Raw genomic sequence first — 19,537 nt, forward strand, 5'->3', positions numbered from 1 at the left:
TTTTTTTTTTCTTGACTTTTTAGACCTTTGGGCAATTACCTAAACTCCTTTGTCTGCTTTGTGGGATAGAAATAATATAAATAATTTAATTTCCTTAAGCTCATGTGCTCAACCAGGTGATCTCTTTATGGTGCTCCCACTACTTCTGAATTTTATTCTACTTTTATTTTTAAGATCCTCACATGGAAGAGGAGAAACCACAGTGGGATACTTGGCACTGGCCCTAAATTAATCTGTCATCTACATCTTTCTTCACCAGTCATGTCCTCTCTCCCATTCCTTCCCCAGGTCCTGGAGGGAAGATCAGCAAGCATGTCCAGTTCTTAGGCTCTGCTGCCTTTTTCTGCGGGTGGCCCAAAGGTCTTCCCCCAAATCTGGGCATAAAGCCTCCGAGTAGTTTTCACTCCATTTTCCTCAGTCCCAGAGCTGAGTGGCGTACCCAGAGTGGTATAATGACTACTCTGCATGCTCTCTAGTGTCTTTCTCTTCTGCTCCTGTTCTTTCTGTCCATAGTACGCAGGTTTTTGCTACCTTTACCCACTGGAAGAGGTTCTAAACCAGTCGTTCCAAACTTAATATTTCCTATGTAATATAATGCTATCCAGCTTACTTCCCCACTCACTCAATGCTTCCCTGCAGTGTACCAAGTGCATTGCAGTCTCTTCATTTCAGCATTCAGAATCCCACAAGATCGTGCTCCAAACCATGGTGGAGTCTTATCTCCTCAGTGCACTTAATTGATGCGTCCTTTAAGCCAATATGAACTACCTGCCATTTGCCTGCATGTTCCATCATCCTGTCTGCATCTGCTTTTTCCACTTGGAATGTCTCTCACGTCCTTCCAGTTGATGTTCACTGGCACTTGTTGTAAATTTACAAACTGTCATTGCTTGGGATGAATTTGGCTTAATTAATGGTGGTTAATAAATAGGTTTTTCAGGTGCCTGCCTGAAGCAATATAACAGTTGAAGTTTTACTGGTAACCTTTATTCCTAAGATGATACTGCTATTTTAAAAGTTTTTGAAAGTTAACAATGTGGGAAAAGATTGTTTTTCTTAAAAAATGAGAAAATTCACTTGTTATTTTTTTGATATGGAATATTCAGGCAAGCAATGCACCTATGCTGGGTAAGAACATGATTCTGCAACTCTTCTGACTAAGCCTTGATTTTTTAACAGGGACTGATGGAGGTGGGTGGGCAAACAACCTTAATTCAGAAACATGGCCACACTATTTCATCTGTCAAAATCAGATGAAAAGTACTTTGTTTTCTTTTTCAAGACCCCATGTTCTCTTTATTAAGAAAACTTTGACCCCTAACAGAAGGACTCACTCTTTGGGATTCCTGTAGCATTTACCCCATCCACCAATATTTAGTTTATTCTTGTTAGACCCCAAGTACTACACTGGGAGTTGCATTATCAAGGTGTGTCCAACTATCCGTGACTACAGGGGCTTACCCTCCAGTGGGATAGGGAAACTGTTATGCAACCAAACATAATACAGGTTCTTAAAATAAAGAACAGTGCCTCAGAAGAAGAAAAGAGTGAGAGCCTAATGATCCCAAGATCAAGGAGGTCCTTCCAGAGAAGGGAACCTTTCACCTGGGCCTCGGAGGATGAGGTATGGGAGGGGACGAAGCCTCACACATTCAGGAATGGCCCAGATGGCTGGAGCACAGGGCACATGGGAGAAATAGAAGTGGTAGGAGATGAGCTTGGAAGTGTAGCTTGGAACCAGGAAGAGGATAGGCTTAAAAATCAGGTCATATAGTTTGGACCTCACCCAATATTTAAGGGAAAGATATCTGAGGTATTTTAAAGATCAAAGTGAAATTTTGAGACCTATGTTTTCAAAAACTAACTTTGGTGGTATGATCAAGTGTGGATTGGCAGAAAAGATGAAAATTAGAGATAAAAATTAGGTTAACTTTCTGGATGGACCCAAAGGTATCTTCTGTTTCCCTCTGACACTTGATACATTATTTTGTGAATAGTTATTTGTGCATATACCTTTGCTATTAGAAATGCTTCCTAAAGTTGAGCCTCCTATCTTAAACACTCAAGAATTCTGGAAAGTTACATTTATCACACAAAACTACTCAATAGTTGCAGTCTTCTTTCTCTAGTTCTTTTCAGATCTTAGAGTATATAAGGCATTAAAAAATGTTAAAACACATTAACAATGTGTTTTTTGTGATTTAAAATTACAATAGTCACAGTTCATAGATACCATTTTGAGTTTATACCATGTTCTAGGTGCTATGCCAAGCATACTCATTACCTCTCTTAATATTTTCAGTAAATGGTATTACACCTGTTTTATGGATATGCTAAAGCTCAGACATAAACTTACCAGGATCACAAAGTGATCAACTTTTAAAAACCAGGTATTTCCTTGCTGGGAAAAGAAGTGTACAGATCATTCTCTTTCTCATTAGTTAAGCTTATTCAATCATACCTAAATCTACAGTTCATATATGGTACCAAGGGTGTATGATTAGAAGTGACCATTTTCTGATAAAGTATTTAGAATTTTACCTTTTCTCATTGCATTCCTGATGACTGATTTTTGTAAGAAAATATTGGAATTTACATAAAATATACATTATTCCTGGCCAGTTTCTGTTTTTTAAAGCAACCGACATGCTGAAGTGCCTGGTCTATCTAATAAATTAGTGAATTCATGTTATCTCCGTGTACAAAGTAACAGTTCTGGGAGGGTAAAGTCTTTCATTTGTTTCCCTCAAACTACATATTTCTTTTGTGGTTTCAGATGGGCTTTTTTGGAAATGTAGTTTTTCTTTGTCTTGGTAGAATCTGAGATGACCGGCTTCGTCACTCGCTGGTTAACCTCCTCTTTTCTCACTACCCCATGTATCTAGGAATAGCTTGCTGATTAACTCCTAGGTTAGAGAATGTGGCCTGTAAAGGAATTTTAAGTACATTTCTCAGTGTTCTGTGAAGTTACACGATCTTAGCTGAGTTAATTACCTTTATTAAAATTGTGTAAAGGGGTTCATATGATTCAAAATGCAGAAGAAGCAAAACAATTTGAAAGCAACCTGCCCTTTACCTTGATCCCTACCTTCTCTGAAGCCATGGTGTAATGCCAATGAACAGAATAATGGTTGACGAGCAGAATTTTAAGGCATTCTAAATATCTCTGGTTGGTTTAATAAAATTAATTAGCCTGCCACGGAGAAAATTTACTAGCGTGCTGGTTAATTTCACAATGTAAAGTCAGCAAAGGGAGGTGGGGTTGGGGGAACAAACCTTATTAGTTTTGAATAATTATTTAAAGATGTGGAGCAGCCTATTTCAAACACTTTGATTGCCAAATCCATTAAGGCTTTAAATTCGTTGTTTGCATCCTGGTGTATATGGGAAGGAATCTCTTTACATGAAATCGTCAGCATATTAGTTAACTGCTAAGTGACTTATTTAAGATACAGAACAACAAGTAGAACCCTAATAAACCCACGGGAATGAGAATTTGCCTTAAGACTGATTCTTGGGAGGTTTCCATAATCTTAATTTGCCATTGATGCAATTATTGCTTTTTCTTGTCTTTTTAATCCAAGCAAGCTGTTTGCAGTGGCCATGGAAAAGTTCCTGAAATCACGTGCCTGAATTCATTTAATTTGCCAACATTGTCTTTTTTTCTCTCTCTTTCTTCCTGGTAATGGGCAAGAGTCAATTCTGTTGCGTTAGGTACTAAATCTCTTCAATTACCAGTGGGGAAGAAAGATTTAAAATTGTGCTCCAAACCCACAACTGATTTAGTTTTAAACCACATACACTTGTCCTGTGGAGCCTAAATTGAACTGCAGAAAGGACACAGAGCTTGAGGAATTAAACCAGGCGAGGCCAAGGCTCAGGCCAGCAATAGCAACCAACCATTTTGGTTTCTTTTATTGGAGTCCCTTGTGCAAAAGGAGAAGGATAGGAACATGCTAACAGATACAGCTTCTATTAGAAAGTGCAATAATATTATATTGCTTGGAAGCCAGATGTGAAATAAATGTTAGTATGGGGGAGTCTAATCAAACCTGTTACTCTTTTTCTCTCTCTCTTTTTGGGTGTTTGACAGCCATTTTCAATGTGGATGATTCCGTGGTTGATCTTGAGACCCTGGCAGCCCTATATGAAAACGTGAGTATCAAAGACATACAGAGTTAGAGTCCATATTTCCATGTCTTTTTAACAACAACAAAAAAATGTTAAGGTCTATCCCTGGCCAGCTGACTTAGTTAGTTTGAGAATCATCCCATACACCAAAAAGTTGCAGGTTTGATTCCCAGTCAGGACACGTACCTGGCTTGCAGATTCAATCCCCAGTTGGCCAGGCCAATCAATGTTTCTCTCTCACATATCTCTCTCTCTCTCTCTCTCTCTCTCTCTCTCTCTGCTTTCTCCCTCTCCACCCTCTCCCTTATTCTCTCTCTAAAGTCAACAAAAATATCCTTGGGTGAGGATTAAAAAAATGTTAAAGTCTAAAAAACGTCATACATGACTCCTTCCTCTAGAAAAGTTGCCAATCCATTCATTCATGTTCTTTGGCAATTGGGGTTTAGATATAGCATGGATAAGATTGAGGCAAAGAAATGCAAGCTCAAATAAGAGCAGACATAAGAAAAGCATTAGCTCCCTCACCCCATTCTGGTGGCTAAGTTAGTAGATCTTTTTGTATACCTACAAGGGAGAGTGGTTCAAGGTAGAGACCACCCGTTTGCCACAGAACTCAGCCCTATAGCTTACTATCAGAGTTAAGGAAGGTAAGCTACTGACTTAATGTTGGTATACACCAGTGCTTTCCTCTGAGGAATGGAAATGCTAATACCAACTTGGATGATTACTCATAGTTCAAATGAGCTGATGGTGTTGAATGTGGGCAGTAGTATAGGATGACAGGTGAGTGTTTGGGATTTAGTGTCAGACAGGTCCAGCTCTATCACTGGCTGCTGAGTGACTTTGGTCCAGTTAAACTCCTTAAGCCTGCATGATTATCAAGACAATGGGAATTACAATGGTCTGTACCTAATTTTTCAGGAGTATTAAAAGAATTCAGTGTCTGTAGCAGTAACAAGGTATTTTGAAAATACACAGCACTGTACACACATACGGTTTTTAGATTTGGGTTATATGTGGAAATGACGAGCACAACTGCAGACTGTCTTGAGAAGATGGCACAGGAGAGTCAGAATTCCCATAGTTGTTCACTGTTCTTTTTCATTGACTCTGTTAGTATTTGAAAACAGACTGAACCAGATTCTCTTTACTGAAGTAATGGTATTTCCCAGGAAGCTTCCTGGAGCGCTGTAATATGAATAGTCCCTGAGCTAAAAAATGGTTAATTTTAATACTTATGTACCCTAGGACCTCAGTCTCTTATAGAATATTGTCATAATGCAGCAATCCAGCCTCATAGCATTGACAGTTCCCTACACATTTTCACATCTTTGATACATATCAGGAGCTCTTTAGTACTCACATTGGGTAGAAACTTCTCACATTTCTATCAGTAAGGCTTTCTTACTAGACAAGAAGTCACACAAATACCAGGCCATCAGGAGCTGACAGTGCATTTGTTTAGTACCTGGAGGGCAGCATGGTATCATGGGAGAAAGATTCTGAGTCAGGCCCTTTACCAGGTACTTAGCGTAAACCTCAGTGGAATCACCTGTAAAACGAAGATACAATAATTGATGTTGAAGGACTTTGTAAGATGCGTAATGCCTTTTGAATGCTTTTTGTTGTTACCATGGACTTAAGACTTTGTGCACTGTTGGTACTTGTTAGCTCACAGTAGAAGTAAGTGGTGTGCAATCGAATGGTAAAATAAGTGATACAGATAAGGAATGCGTACAAAATTTAGAAAAAAGAGAAGATGGTGACTAGAAATAAAAAAAATCATCAGCCTACATATGTTAGAAGGGCTGTTGAGCGTCAAGAAGCAAGTGCTAAAAACAATTGGACCCATACCTCCTTACAGGCAAACAGAGGTTTCAGAGGTAGCAACGCAATGTCCTGGCTTCTGTATCCAGCTAATGTCACTTGTTATGACCATTTGTATCAGCCAGGGATTCTCCAACACTAGCATGTGCCAGAGTCATTGGGAGGGCGTGCTGGGCCCCACCTTTGGAGTTTCTTAAGTCTGGGGTAGGGCCACAATTTTGCATTTGTAACTAGTGACAGGTGATACTGATGCTGCTAGTTCAGAGACCACACATTGAGACATGTTGCTTTAGACCAACGATTTCAACTGGTGTGCTGTGGCACACTGCTGTGCCACGAGAATTTTTAGAACAGGCGATAGATACCTGACTATTGAGTCAGGAGCACTGACCTCTTTTCCCTTATATTGTCAAATAAAAGTATGACAACAGCCAGCACAACAATAGCCGTCTGTGTGAGTGAATCAAAATTGTACGTATTTTTTGTCAGATCACCACAAAATATATTTTTTGGTGTGCTACAGAATTTTAGTAATTAGTTTTTATGTGCCATGAGATGAAAAAGGTTGAAAATTGCTGCTGTAGACAGATTCTCATTGCTTATTTTTGTGTGTGTGTTTTCTTTTGCTTCTTTTTGAACACAGAGAGCCCAAGAGGATGAATTGGTTAAAATAAGAAAGTATTATGAGACATCCAAAGAAGAAGAATTGAAGCTGCTGGATAAACCTGAGCAGTAAGGATACTTGAACACTTTTCTGTTGGGCCAAAAGTACAGGCTCTATCTTCCTGCATCTCAGCTCTGAATAATCACCTCTAAATTGTGCAGTGAACTAAGTCTCAGCTCCATCACTCCTGTGACCTATTGCATGTAGCAGAATGACCTGACTGCTGGGAAAAGCAGCCACGAGTTTTGCGCTGCTGGAGAGACTATTTCTCAACCCCTTTCCCCATCCCTCATGACTCCCCCTTTCTTGTTCTAGCAAATTATTAATTCCTCCTAGACTAAACATTCTGGCCAAAAGGGTAACTGAGGAAGGAGTAAGTCATTGCTCTGTTTAAGGTTCTGCAGATGCAGTTAAAAAGATGTCAGAGCACAGCACTGAAATTGATTTTCCTAAGTGTTGGATCCAGTAAATGTAGCCTGAATGTGCCAGCTTTTCCCCAAGTTTCTCCACCTGCTCTGCCCAATTCAGATGTGACTTTTTCATCTTTTCTTGGCATGTGCTCTTCTCTCCATTCACTATCTAGAGTTGTTTGCTTTATAGGTTGTGGTGTCGTTCCATACCCTTTAAAAACCCAGAACTCTCATGTGCAACTGAGTGACTCTTGTCCTTGGCTGGGCTCTCGGGGTCTGCAAACCATACATAAGCTTTTGAGCTTATGTATGGCCCCACCAGGACACTGTGAGAATATGGAGTGGGCTCGGAGTAGATAGAGGGCTCCTTTGCCCATTGCTGTCTCGAGTGCTTCGTGTCCAATTCACACCACCCTTCTCAGCCTGGAGATCAGGCAAGGATAGGAGACAAAGAGAAAATTGAGTGATCAAGTTTAGGGTAACAAGTCAGCCCTAAAGACATTCAAGCCTCTGTGGTTTGTACAGAAACCTTCCTGCCTTGCCCTGGGGTCCTCTAGAATGCTCTCCCCTGGATGCCTGGTCATTCCAGTCCAGAAAGACATCTCTAAATGGCTGGGTGGGGGATTTCTAGGTTTACTCAGTTACTGATAAACCTTCATGATAATTTTGGGAAGCTTAGGTGAATGGTTCTCACATGTAGTATAGGTCAGCAACCCCCTGCCCCACGGATAATAGTTCACGAAGCCTAGGAGTGCTGTGAATCAGCACAGATGGAGTTCCACTGCCCTTCTGTTCCAGCAGCTTGAACCGCCCTTCTTACCAACCCCCACCCCTGATGGATTCTGTGGTCCAACTCCAACTCATATTTCCTTAATACAATAAATTAATTCCCACTAATAATCTAACCACTAAAAATTAAGTGACTAATAGTGGAATATTTAGACACTGATGTACATGGGGAGTATTTGAAGACTGTCTTGGGCTGCTATAACCAAATGCCCTAAACTGGTTGACTGATAAACAACAGAAGTTTATCTCTCAGAGTTCTAGAGGCTGGAAGTCTGAGATCAGGGTGCCAGGATGGTCAGGCTCTGGTGAGAGCTCTCTTCCAGGCTGCAGACTGCTGACTTCTCTTTGTACCCTCACATGGCCAAAAGCAAAGAGAGGAAGCAAACCCTTTTGTTTCTTCTCCTAAGGGTGCTAATCCTACTCATGAGGGTTCCACCCTCATGACCTAATTACCTCTCATAGGCCCTACCTCCTAATATAATCACATAGGGGTTAGGATTTCAACATATGGATTGGGAACAGGAGCACAGTTAGTCCTTAACAGGGACAATAAAACATATCAAGCCTTTAGGGAGTGCCAACTATGCCATTTTGAGCAATGATACTCCCAGTCTAGAGTTAGCAAACGTTTCTTGTAAAGGACCAGACAGTAAGTATTTTAGGCTTTATGGGCCATACGGTCTGTTCAGTCTATTCAAGTCTGTTGTTGAAGTGCAAAACAACCAGTCAATACATAAACAAATGGGTATGCCTGTCGCCCCCCAAAATTTTACTTATGGACACTGAAATATGAATTTCATTTTACAGGTAATGAAATGTTAACCTACTGATTTTTTTTCCAACTATTTAAAGATGTTAAAACCAGGCTTAGTTGGTTAGAGCATTGTCCCAATACACCAATACTGCTGGTTCGATTCCCAGTCAGGTAACATACAAGAATCAACCAGTGAATGTACAAATAAGTGGAACAATAGATCACTCTCTCTCAAAAATCAATAAGTAAAAAAAATATTGAAAAAAAATGTTAAGACCATTCTTAGTTAGTTGATGGGCCATACAAAAGAAGTGGTGGGATGAACTTGGCTTGTGGGCCACAACGTGCAACCCCTGCTCTAAGATAAGGGAATGGAGGACCCAGTGGAATTGAACAGTTGGGTTTCTGCTACTGGAAGTGTTCTCCTTTCCTTTTGTGTTAATGCTTTTCCAGCATTCTTTTCTTAAGGTTAGTTGCCAGGACACAGAGTAATGGTAGCAGGTAATTAGCAAATAACTTACTATTCCTGCTTTCTGTACTGATGATATAGATAGAAGTGCATTTTTAAAGTTTGTGAATAGTCATTGCAACAGCTCCCTGGACATGCTAAGTTGTACTGTCCCCATGAGGGGATGTGCTTGGGCGCAGTTGCGGAGGGTGATGCATAGAGAGGTCAGGACTTCAGGCCTGAGCGCATTTCACCTTTCCTTTTGATCCTCTGCACAGTACAGTGCATGTTTGATTATGCCAGAGCCTGATTTTCTGACAATTTATATGCCATTAGCTTCAAGTTAGATGACTGTATGCATGTTTTACATACTGGAAAATACGAATCATTTATAGTTCCGGCATTACAATTTCCTATACGTGTTGTGGTGCCCAGTCCTGTAAATCATAGCACGGAGAAGCCGACCTCATCACTCACCTCATCAGCTTCCTTGCACCCCAGTGCCAGGTTTAGAAAGCCATTTCCCAAAAAGGTGTCATCTGCCTGGAACTAGGCTGTCTGAGAGCCACTCCCTTCAGAAATGGCCCTCTACTCTTTACACTCTGCCTTGGGGTGGTGGTGAGGTAGGTGAGGTGAAGTGAGGTGGGGTGAAGCTCTACTGGATTTGATTAGGCCTGACACAAGTTTTTTTGGCCTAGAGTGAGGACACCATAGACAGCCTATTGGAATGCTCCATGAGGCACCCAGCTGCCTTGGGGCACCCACAAAGAAGACATGCTGATGTCTGAAACAAGCTTTTGTGAATGTAGTCCTTTATGGAGGAACACGGGTTACAACATAAGTGATGCTGCACACACAGCCTTTATGTGCACACACACCTGGTATAATACCATTCGGGGGTGGGGGTGGTTAGGGAATGATAAACCAAATGTTAGTCCCTTAAAATCAATGGGCCACACAGTGTCACTGCACCTGTCAGCTGAGTTGCTGCTGTGCATGAGTAACCTACACAATGTGAGGCATAGAATTACCATATACAGGCTGAAATGGTAGCCCTTCCTGGGAAAATAGGCCTGCCTTGGGGAAAGAAAGGAAAGGTCCCTAGTTTGCAGCTTCTTTAGGGGTATTTATTCCTATTTCTGGCTTAGGGTATAAAGTTGGACTACCCTTTTCTAAAGGAAATCAATCTATAACTATTCTTAAGTACCTAAGCCCAAAGTCCCAAAGCAAGATTTATTATGAGTAGTGAATAAAACACAGTTGGAAAATAAGATATTTATCAGACAATTGCCTCATAACCTTTGAGCTTATGTACACTTCTGATATTTTCCCAGGTAAATGGGCAAGGAGTATGGTGCTCTTCCTGAAAGCTCTGAGTAACTATTTTTGGACAGAATGTGATATAAGAGCATTTTATTCCAAATTTCCTGCTTCATTATATCATATATTAACATTTCACCAGGTTTTCAAGTCAAAAACCTGCAAATCATTCTGCATGCATGCTACTCACAATCCCTTGGGATTGGTCAGTCACTCTGGTTCTTCCTGCCTTAGTACCTTCCTCATCCTTTTGCCCTCTCTGTTCACACTGCAGGCACTCTTACCTTCCCTCTTAGAATATTACAGCTCTGATTGTACAGGTCTCCCAGCCTCACAACTCCTGTCACCTGCAGTCAGTCAGTCAAGCCACAGCCATGGTGATTTTTCTATAACAAAAAGCTGAAATGATCACTTCTGTGTTTAAAATCCTTCATTCATTTAGAAAAAGTTTAAACTCTTTAGAACACCAAGCCCCGTTGTAGCATCTGACTCCTACTCACCTCCCCCACAAATATTATTCAACCCATCGAGCCTCTCCCTGGCAGTGTCTCACATGTCTGGCCAGCACCAGAAGTTCCAGGAAACCTTAGCTGACACTGTCCTCCCAGGGCTCTGACTTCATCACCCTATATGTGGCTTCCATAGCTCCTGTTATAGGTCCCATCACTGATAATACTTGTCACACTCCATGGTAATTGTTTTTATTTCCCAAGCTATCAAGAAGGAACCGTGTATAAGTTAAATTCTATTCTCAGGTCTTAGCATGCTGCCCGAGACACTGCAAATGCTTCATACATTTCTAAAGGACTGAACAAAATCCGTCTTGGTGACTGATGCTCTGGCATTCATTTTCCATGATGCTCTCTACAATTATATCCAAAAATAATGTAAAATTCCTGAGTTTCCCTTCCCTGTCCAACTCTGGATATGTGTTTCAGGCCCTTTTCCATGCACAGGATGTTGGCTCTAAGATTCTGTCAGCCTTCCTATTGCAAGCCCTGATCCCAAGGAGCCTCTAATTCCAGAGAGCCTTGCAGCTCAATTTTACTCTTTCCTGGGTAACGTAAGTTGGTGAGCCTATGGGCTTATCTTCTCATATTGGTCCTAAACCTCCTGTTAAAAGACTGGTTATTAGTTATTGTTCATCTAACATTTCCTCTTTTTTATCATGTCTTTGTTGTTGAGTTGAAGTACTGCTCAATATATTCTCTCATGTAGTCTCTGTACATGCTTCACTCCTGTGTTAATTTACTCTAGGAAGTCTGCATATTCTAGGGATCTGGGTCCTACTTGGGGACTAGAGTGTCATGGCCACATTTGGAATAAGAAAAGTGCAGGGCATGTCCTTGAGGCAGCTCTCAGAAGCATTGGGTAAATAAACCTCCCAAGACTCACTGCAGGACCAAATGCCCCCCTTCCAAAAGCTTTTTACTGCTTATATTTGTGAAAATTGGTGATATCCCTTACTTCATAAATGAATCAATGGTTTAATACTAACTTTATAATGAAACAATGTACATAAAAATATAATTTTTCATCTTGTCCTAATTCAGAATTCTTATGGGTTTCCACTTTTATACCCATTACACAGCTTTCATATTTATCCATTACAGAACTTCCAAACAAAGGTGCAGTTTCTTTATGGGTATTCTTTGCTTCATCACAGTGTCATTAAAAGAAAGAAAATATTTCACCTGGTTGTGGGATCAATCAGAAAAACAGCTGGTAATTAGAATCTTATTAAAATCCAGAGCTCCCTAAAATAAAGTAAAAGAGGTGCAGAGTATAAGCTAAGGGAATTTCCTTGGGTATGGAAAGAAGGAGGTTCCAGCTTTTCCCCTTATGAAAAGCATTCTTGGGGAGAGATTGCAAAATATCAAAGTAATGATGTTATAAGTTGACTGAGACTTTCAAAAATGTCAGGTAATAATCATTTCAACCCCAAATGGATTTTATTGCTGTTAGTGGATTCTCTCTTTTTCTGAATTCATGTCCAACTCTTCCTACTTGTTTTAGTTTTATACCCCTCTCTCTAGTGGTTGGCCTGGAGAGGGTGTAGCTCTTCCAACTCAATTTTGCAAAAGGCACCAGTGCCCAACTGCTCAGACAGTGAGCTTTTGTGGGTAGGTTGGTACTCACCTTTAGTTTTTAAGATCTGCCTTGCCATAGTTTTTAAGAAGTTTTAGATTGTGTCTATTTAATGAATGCCTGCTTTGTTCCGAGCATTGAGTTTGAGCTCTGTTTATATGTGTAAGTTGATAGAGGTTTATACAGTTAAGTAAACAAATATCAATAGAATAGGGAATGTTACTGACTATTATGTAATTCATTGAGCAGAAAATGGTAGTTATCTCACTTCAGTAAGAGACTTTTTTATCACTTACCTACAGAATTTACCCCCAGTCTTCACTTTACTAAGCCTGTACACATATTTCCTTTGAGAATGCTGCATTATAAAAAGAGTGTATCATGTATTTTTTCTCATACACTAAAGATTAACACTTCTCACGGGTTTAGTCTCCTATTTGGGTAGCAGGAGATAGACAACTTGTTGTAATTTGTATAATTGCATTGACTTTCTGTTCCTAAAGTAATTTATACATCATGCATTTATTTGTCATCATAGAAACCTATAAAAAAGTGGCTTTGCTGTCAACAGTAGAACACATACCCTTGGAGTTGCTTAAGCAGCCTGATACCTTTTATAATTGTTAAATTGACATTGTCAAATAAGGAACACTCTCACAGTGGATCTTGCTCAGCTGTGTTTTTACTTGTTTTTTTTTATGCAAAGCCAGATGATTCCTTCTTAATTTTTACAGATTTTTACATGAGTTAGCCCAGATCCCTAATTTTGCTGAACGTGCCCAGTGCATCATCTTCAGATCTGTCTTTTCCGAGAGTATCACTTCCTTGCACCGAAAGGTGGAGATCATCACACGAGCTTCTAAGGTATGTTTGCTGTCTAACTTAAAAAGATAACTTTGCCCTTATTAGGGGTAAAAGATAAAGAAGGAAGTGGGAGAGATTGACTAGAATCCCTTTGCCAAAACCTTGTATATTTTTCTAAGTATAGCTTTGACGATTATTCTGCCTAAGTGTGAGGATGCATGTGCATACAGGTGAGGTAGGGGGAGAGGGAAAAAGGGGGGTAGAAGGAGAGAATGGGAAAAAGTGACATTTTTACAGATTTCTTCTCCAATATTCCAAATACCTTCCAATGTACATACTGGCTATTTAAAACCAACCCAAATAGTATAGTTTGTTTTTCACTCAACTGTCTGGATTACAAAAGAGGTTTTGCCTTAGACCCATGAATTGGATCATCTGAAATGTGCTACATAGTGAAGTAAAAAAGATACTAAAGATATGATAAAGGAAATGATTATGATAATGAATAGTGAGCAAATAAATTTTTGTTGGCTTTGCCACATGGTATTCATTATAAATCCTAGTGCTTAGCTTTTTCTCATGACCCACGTCCTTAAGAACATGATCCTCTCCACAAATGCAGTAGTATTTAGTTGCTTATCTGAGGCATGTTTTTTTCTTTCTCAAATAAAAGATTTCAATAAGGAATGTATAAATATTACCAAAGTATAATATATGCCCTCTACTAGCACCCTAAAAGTCAGGAACAGAAGTTGTCCTGGGGTGCTTTTAGCTTTCTTTCCCCTAAAATAAAGGACTAATATTTGTTGTTGAATAAATATAAGTATATTTGGAGTTTAGCTGCATGATAATTGGTGTTTGCCATCACAGGGCTTACTGCACATGAAGAGTGTGAAGGATATTTTAGCTCTCATTCTGGCTTTTGGAAATTATATGAATGGAGGAAATAGGACTCGGGGACAAGCAGATGGATACAGTTTAGAAATTCTGCCCAAACTCAAGGACGTCAAAAGTCGGGTATTTATTTGTTTCATAATGAATGTCTATGGTCTGCCATTATTTTTCTTTTATACATTTAACTTTAAAAAAGAAAAAGTATTTCTCATCTATTTATCTCTGTCTTCCCTCTCACAGTACATTTTACCTTTTCTTTCTTTTAACTTTTGAATAAAGATACAGTTTTTAAGTTTCATCTTATTTGGATGACAAAATTCCTGATATTTGTTTGCTCTAAAATACACAGTTAGGGGTTGAACTGTAGTGGAAGAATAAAACAGAGAGTATATGATATAAGGCTTGAATTTAGTGTTGGCTGCTTGTAACTTTCACATTCCTGCTAATGGGGCAATGTTGAATCACCAATTGAGCTGAGCATTTGAGCTATTCTTTTGCCCACAACAGTTGGGCTGGACATCTACTGTCAGACTCTCTGAACCTGATTATCATTTGGCTCCACACCCCTGCAGAGCCACCTCTTTAGAAACAACCAGCCCATACCTAGGAATCCCATTGGGGGCAGCAGGAGTGGAGGGAGGGGAACACACAGGCAAATTAGAATTAGACCCATGTGAACAAGACTCAAAGGCTGCCTTGTGGGAGGGCCTGCTCACTCCTGGCATCCCAGGGTCATAAAGTGGCACTGCATTCCTTTTAAGCTGCCCTGATTGTTTTTCACGCCATTAAGAACACACATCTTTTGAAAGGTGGGAAGGGAGGGATGGTTTTCTGTTCTAGTCCCTGGTTCCCTTTAGCATTCCCCTGCCCCCTCCTGTTTTGTCTTTATACCAGAAAATATAGGGACAGTGCTTTGTTTATTTTGTTTGTTTGTTTGTTCTGGCCATTACCTCAGAGGTGTTATGGATTTTTTTTTTTTTTAGCCACACAAAGAGTAGTAAGTGTAGTGTCATTTCTTTATATGGATGCCATAAAAAATGGATGGGACAAGGAGGGAATCTTACCAGGCTCAAACAGAACCAGTACCCTGTAGCACAAATTAAAAGTACATATTAGGGTCACAAACTGAGGTTTGGGCTCTCAACTATATAATATAGCAAAGTCTCATGTGAATGATTTTCATTTAAGCTTCTCTTTTAAACCTAGGATAATGGGATTAACCTGGTGGACTATGTCGTGAAATATTACCTGCGTTACTATGATCAGGTAAGAAATGGCATTATGTGGAAAAGTACACTAATGGGGTTTCAGCTGTTACACATTGTTGGCATTCAGAAATTGGATGATGGATGGATGGATGAATTTCAAGTCCAACATAGAATTTGAGAACTATCCAGCCTCCTTGGTTTACAGATGGAAACACTGAAGCAAAGTAGTTTAGTTGACTCTTGTAAAGAGAAGCATTATTAGTGGCACAAATCTACTGACTCAATCCACTCCATGACACAGCTTCAGAGTAACCCCAAGTCATCTCAGGGCCTTCTGACCAGATTGTCAGGGCCTTTGTGAAATCTATATCCATCCAGTAATTGGTCATGTTTGAAACTGGATTCTGGGAGGCAGACCAACATTCAGGGAGTTAATATTCAGTAATACTCACTACATTATCAGTAATATTCATCTGTGAACAAGTTGAAGACATCGAGTCTGAAATCCCTCCTCTTTGCTGAACTTACATTTGCAATTAGAAATAAAATTTTCTATGAGAACCCACCTGAGCTCAATTTTCTCTGTTTTATTCCTTCGCATTAAGTGGCGAACAAGGAGCCCTAACTCTGAGAAGAAAGAGGTACTGTTGCAAGTTGCTGACAAATTTAGCAATCAATGGGAATGGAAAAAGTCTCAGTAAAGTGTTGTCAGGGCTCCTGCTTAACTATCCATGTCAGCAAAGTTTTTCCTGGGTACTCAGGGAAGAAAAGGAAAGATTCCAGGGCCTCATTTTTATAAAGGCCTACAATTTCATCCAGAAGATTAGGTTTCTAGTTATTTCTCCCGCCCTCCTGATGGATTTATCTGACTGTTCTCAATATATGTAAATACAGCAGGACTCTCTTCCCACCCTACCCGTCAATGTCTTCCCTCTTTCTGTTAAGAATATTATAGTTTTGGTCATTTAGACGTGAAGTTGTGCTTCTCTTTGGTTGATCTCTGCCCTTCAGTTCAAACTGTTTCTCATGTTCTTCCCTCTGTGTGTGTATGTGCATGTGTGTGTTTAAATCCCAACTGGCCCCCGCTCATTTGGCTTTAAGGTAACTCACCTCGGGAATTTCAATTGCTTCCCCACTGGCGTTCCCGCCTCTGGTTACTCCCATTCTAGTCCATCCCACACCCTGTGGCCTGATTACATTTTATAGTTCTGATCATTTCACCTCACATTTTTACTCAAAAACTGAATAGCTCCCCTTTTTCAAGTGAGTTGAGATTCTATCCAATTTATTTCCAGTCTTTCACAACCGGGCTTTTATTACTTTCCCTCTACGCACATTCTGTGATTCAACTCAAGACTCAATGTTTTCCAAACACACCCTCTGCTTTCTTACTGATGTGTTTTTACATCTGATGTTCTCTCTAATCGGAACTGTCCTTGTCACTAGCCTTTTAATAAAACTTCTCTTTTTTTCTTATAAATACTCTCTTAAAATAAGAAATTAAAAGATGTTTTGGGAAAAAGCATCTGATATATATGTATGTGTATATATATATGAATATATATATATTCAGAATCAACAAGAAAAAGTCAACTTGTCCCTTTTCATTAAAAAAAATGTGGCAAAGAGATTGCAACTATCTACACAAAACAAATAGAATATATGAATTGCCAACTAGATATATGGAATAGAATTAGCAATATATACTGTTCAAACCTTTCTCAGGCCTGTCATGTATGGTTGATTGAGTTGTGTTTAAGATCTCTAGGTCAAATGAGACCTTTATCTTGTCTGCCCTGTATTCATCAAACTATATGTCCTATGAAGGGCACCTTGAAAAAAATCGAAATGTCAGGTGCTTGTCAAGCTGTTTACCAGTGGAACTGGGCCTACAGGCAGAGATGCCTTTTTCTCATTCATGCAAATATCCTGCTGTATGGGCTAGCAAGGCTCTGACATTTCTGTATCTAAAGCCTTAGCAATATGCATAATATTTCTAGGAATGTTTATCCTAAAGAAAAAATAAAGGCATGTATCACTATTTTATTTAATATAATTTATAATAGCAAAATATTGCATAACATTTGGTAAGAATCCAAAGATAGAAACTAAGGTCAAATAAATTATACTAGAGTCATAAAATGGAATAATAGACTGCCATGGAAAGTGTATAAGAGAATGTTTAGTGGAATTGGAAAGTGTTCCTGCTCTGTTTTTAAAATTACAAATGTGTTTAAAATAGTATATAGTATAATCTCAAATATGTAAACATAAATATACACAAACACACAGAAACACCTGGGAAAATGTGTATCAAAATGTTTGATTCTTTCCGGGTAGCAGGATTGTAAGGGATTTTTACTTTCTCCTTTCTTTTTATTACTAAACACAATGAACATGCATTACTTTTATAAAGAGAAAAATAAGATATAACAAAAAATAGAGCAATCTTACATGACCCTTCTTCCATGAAAACTTTGCTCAGTTCCTCATCTTTTTACTCCTTTGAAGCCTGGGAACACTTCGTTTGAATGACTCTTTCAAAATCTGTTTTCTGCCTTATCCGTCAATATCAGTGAGCATTTACCCATCATCCTGGCATTGCTCCCTGAGATCCAGAACTTGTTGTCTGTTTTTCAGTGCCTGTAATGTAGGTGCCTGCTAAATACTTGCTGAGTTGCATATACTGCAAACATTGACAAGAATGTAATAAAAGGCATCTTGGATGAAGCAGGTATGAGGAGGCAGATGCTGCGTTCCGGTAGAGTGAGGCAGGTGTGTTGGTCTTCAGGCAGTATGTGTGTGCCCCAAGTTCTGGCAGCAGTATCAGTGTGGCAGGAGCATTTTGAGACGTGGCATTTCTAATCCAAGGTTGACATGAGCAAATTTACCTCATGACATTGGCCTCAACCAAGTCAGGTGCGTCATCTAGGAAGGGCAAAATATCCCTAGGATATATGACTCATTGAAGAGAGAGAGCCGAACCCAGTGGAATCAGCTTCGCAGAAGGAAATCTGAGAACAGTTTCAAACTCAGGATGGCACAGTTTAGGAAAATAATAAGTCAACATCTGTGTGGTCCTCTCCTAGTTTTCACTGTGCAAAATACATTTCACTCAACAAGAGAGTAGAATTATGTGATTTATTAAACTACCCTCCCCCTCTAGGAGCATTAAGTGATGATTTGTGTGGTTAGCGGTGATGAGCAATTAAGTGAAGAAAGGTGACTTCTGTTCCAGGCTCTCTCCCACTCACGCCAGGTTTTGGGTCCAAGTCTAGGTCTGTGAAGTTGAAAGAAACCCATGAAGAGCCATGTCTTTTCAACCCTAATTGAGCAATTTTCAGAAGAGCTACTACTACTACCAGACTGATTTGCTCAGTACCATATTCTCTTTTTCCTAGATTAACAAAAAAAAAAAAAAGGAGCCAGACTGAGTCTGATTAAAAAAAAACTTTTGGAAAATAGAAAGAGATATTATTTATGAGTTCTTCCAGGGTAGATTGCCGTGGAGTTTTGTGGCAAACATCGTAGGTGTCGTTCCATCTAGTACTCAGACTAGATACTGCTTCCATGGTTTTTAAAGTAGTAAAATAAGTATTGGAAGATGAAAACAAGTGCATTGATCACGTAAAATCCTGATCAAATGAAGAGAACCACCTTCTTCTAGCATTCCAAGTAAAGCTAAAGGTCTTAAAGGAAAGGGAGGGGTCCAAGGAATCCCTGAAATCACAAGAAACTATGAAGGTAAGTTAGGTGTCTCCTGCTAAAGGTACAGATTTCCAAGAACAGTGTTTTTGAGCATCCTGGTGATGTTTCCAAAGTTTATTGGCACGCCAAAGGTTATGTTCCATACTGAGACCAAGACTTCCTGCCTTTCTGTCTAGTGGGGAAGATATAAAAGTTAACACAGCAGTTTGTAAATTAATATTGGTAAGTGCTGTAACAATGGTAAGTAGGAGGGGCTCTTGGAAACGCCCAAGAGTTAGTTGCTGGGACTTAGGGGAAATCTTTCAGGGATTGACAAATGTTTTGAGACTTGAAGGACAAGTGTGGACATGGAGGTATGAGGACATTCTGGGGAAGGGTTGGAAAGGGACAGTTTCAGGTAAAAGTTTTACAAAAGCCTAGAGGCACAAGAGTGTGGCCTGTCCTTTTATTTTATGAAAGTTTGGGGAGGGGAGTTAGAGATGGGAGGAAGGT

At 39.6% G+C, this 19,537-nt stretch overlaps 1 protein-coding gene across 3 annotated transcripts in view; it reads left to right on the plus strand.

Annotated features, from left to right (window-relative positions):
* Nucleotides 1–19,537, plus strand: part of FMN1 (formin 1) — a 355,246-nt gene that overhangs the window by 215,809 nt on the left and 119,900 nt on the right. For all 3 annotated transcript variants that reach the window (XM_045823499.1, XM_045823500.1, XM_045823501.1), the window contains 5 exons: nucleotides 4,094–4,155; nucleotides 6,602–6,690; nucleotides 13,166–13,295; nucleotides 14,106–14,252; nucleotides 15,336–15,395. In XM_045823499.1, the coding sequence (XP_045679455.1) occupies nucleotides 4,094–4,155; nucleotides 6,602–6,690; nucleotides 13,166–13,295; nucleotides 14,106–14,252; nucleotides 15,336–15,395 (488 nt within the window). The remainder of the gene's footprint in view (nucleotides 1–4,093; nucleotides 4,156–6,601; nucleotides 6,691–13,165; nucleotides 13,296–14,105; nucleotides 14,253–15,335; nucleotides 15,396–19,537) is intronic.

This window comes from Phyllostomus hastatus, unplaced genomic scaffold (assembly GCF_019186645.2).
Source record: "Phyllostomus hastatus isolate PE091 unplaced genomic scaffold, TTU_PhHast_1.1 phas_scaffold_501, whole genome shotgun sequence".
Lineage (NCBI taxonomy): Eukaryota > Metazoa > Chordata > Mammalia > Chiroptera > Phyllostomidae > Phyllostomus > Phyllostomus hastatus.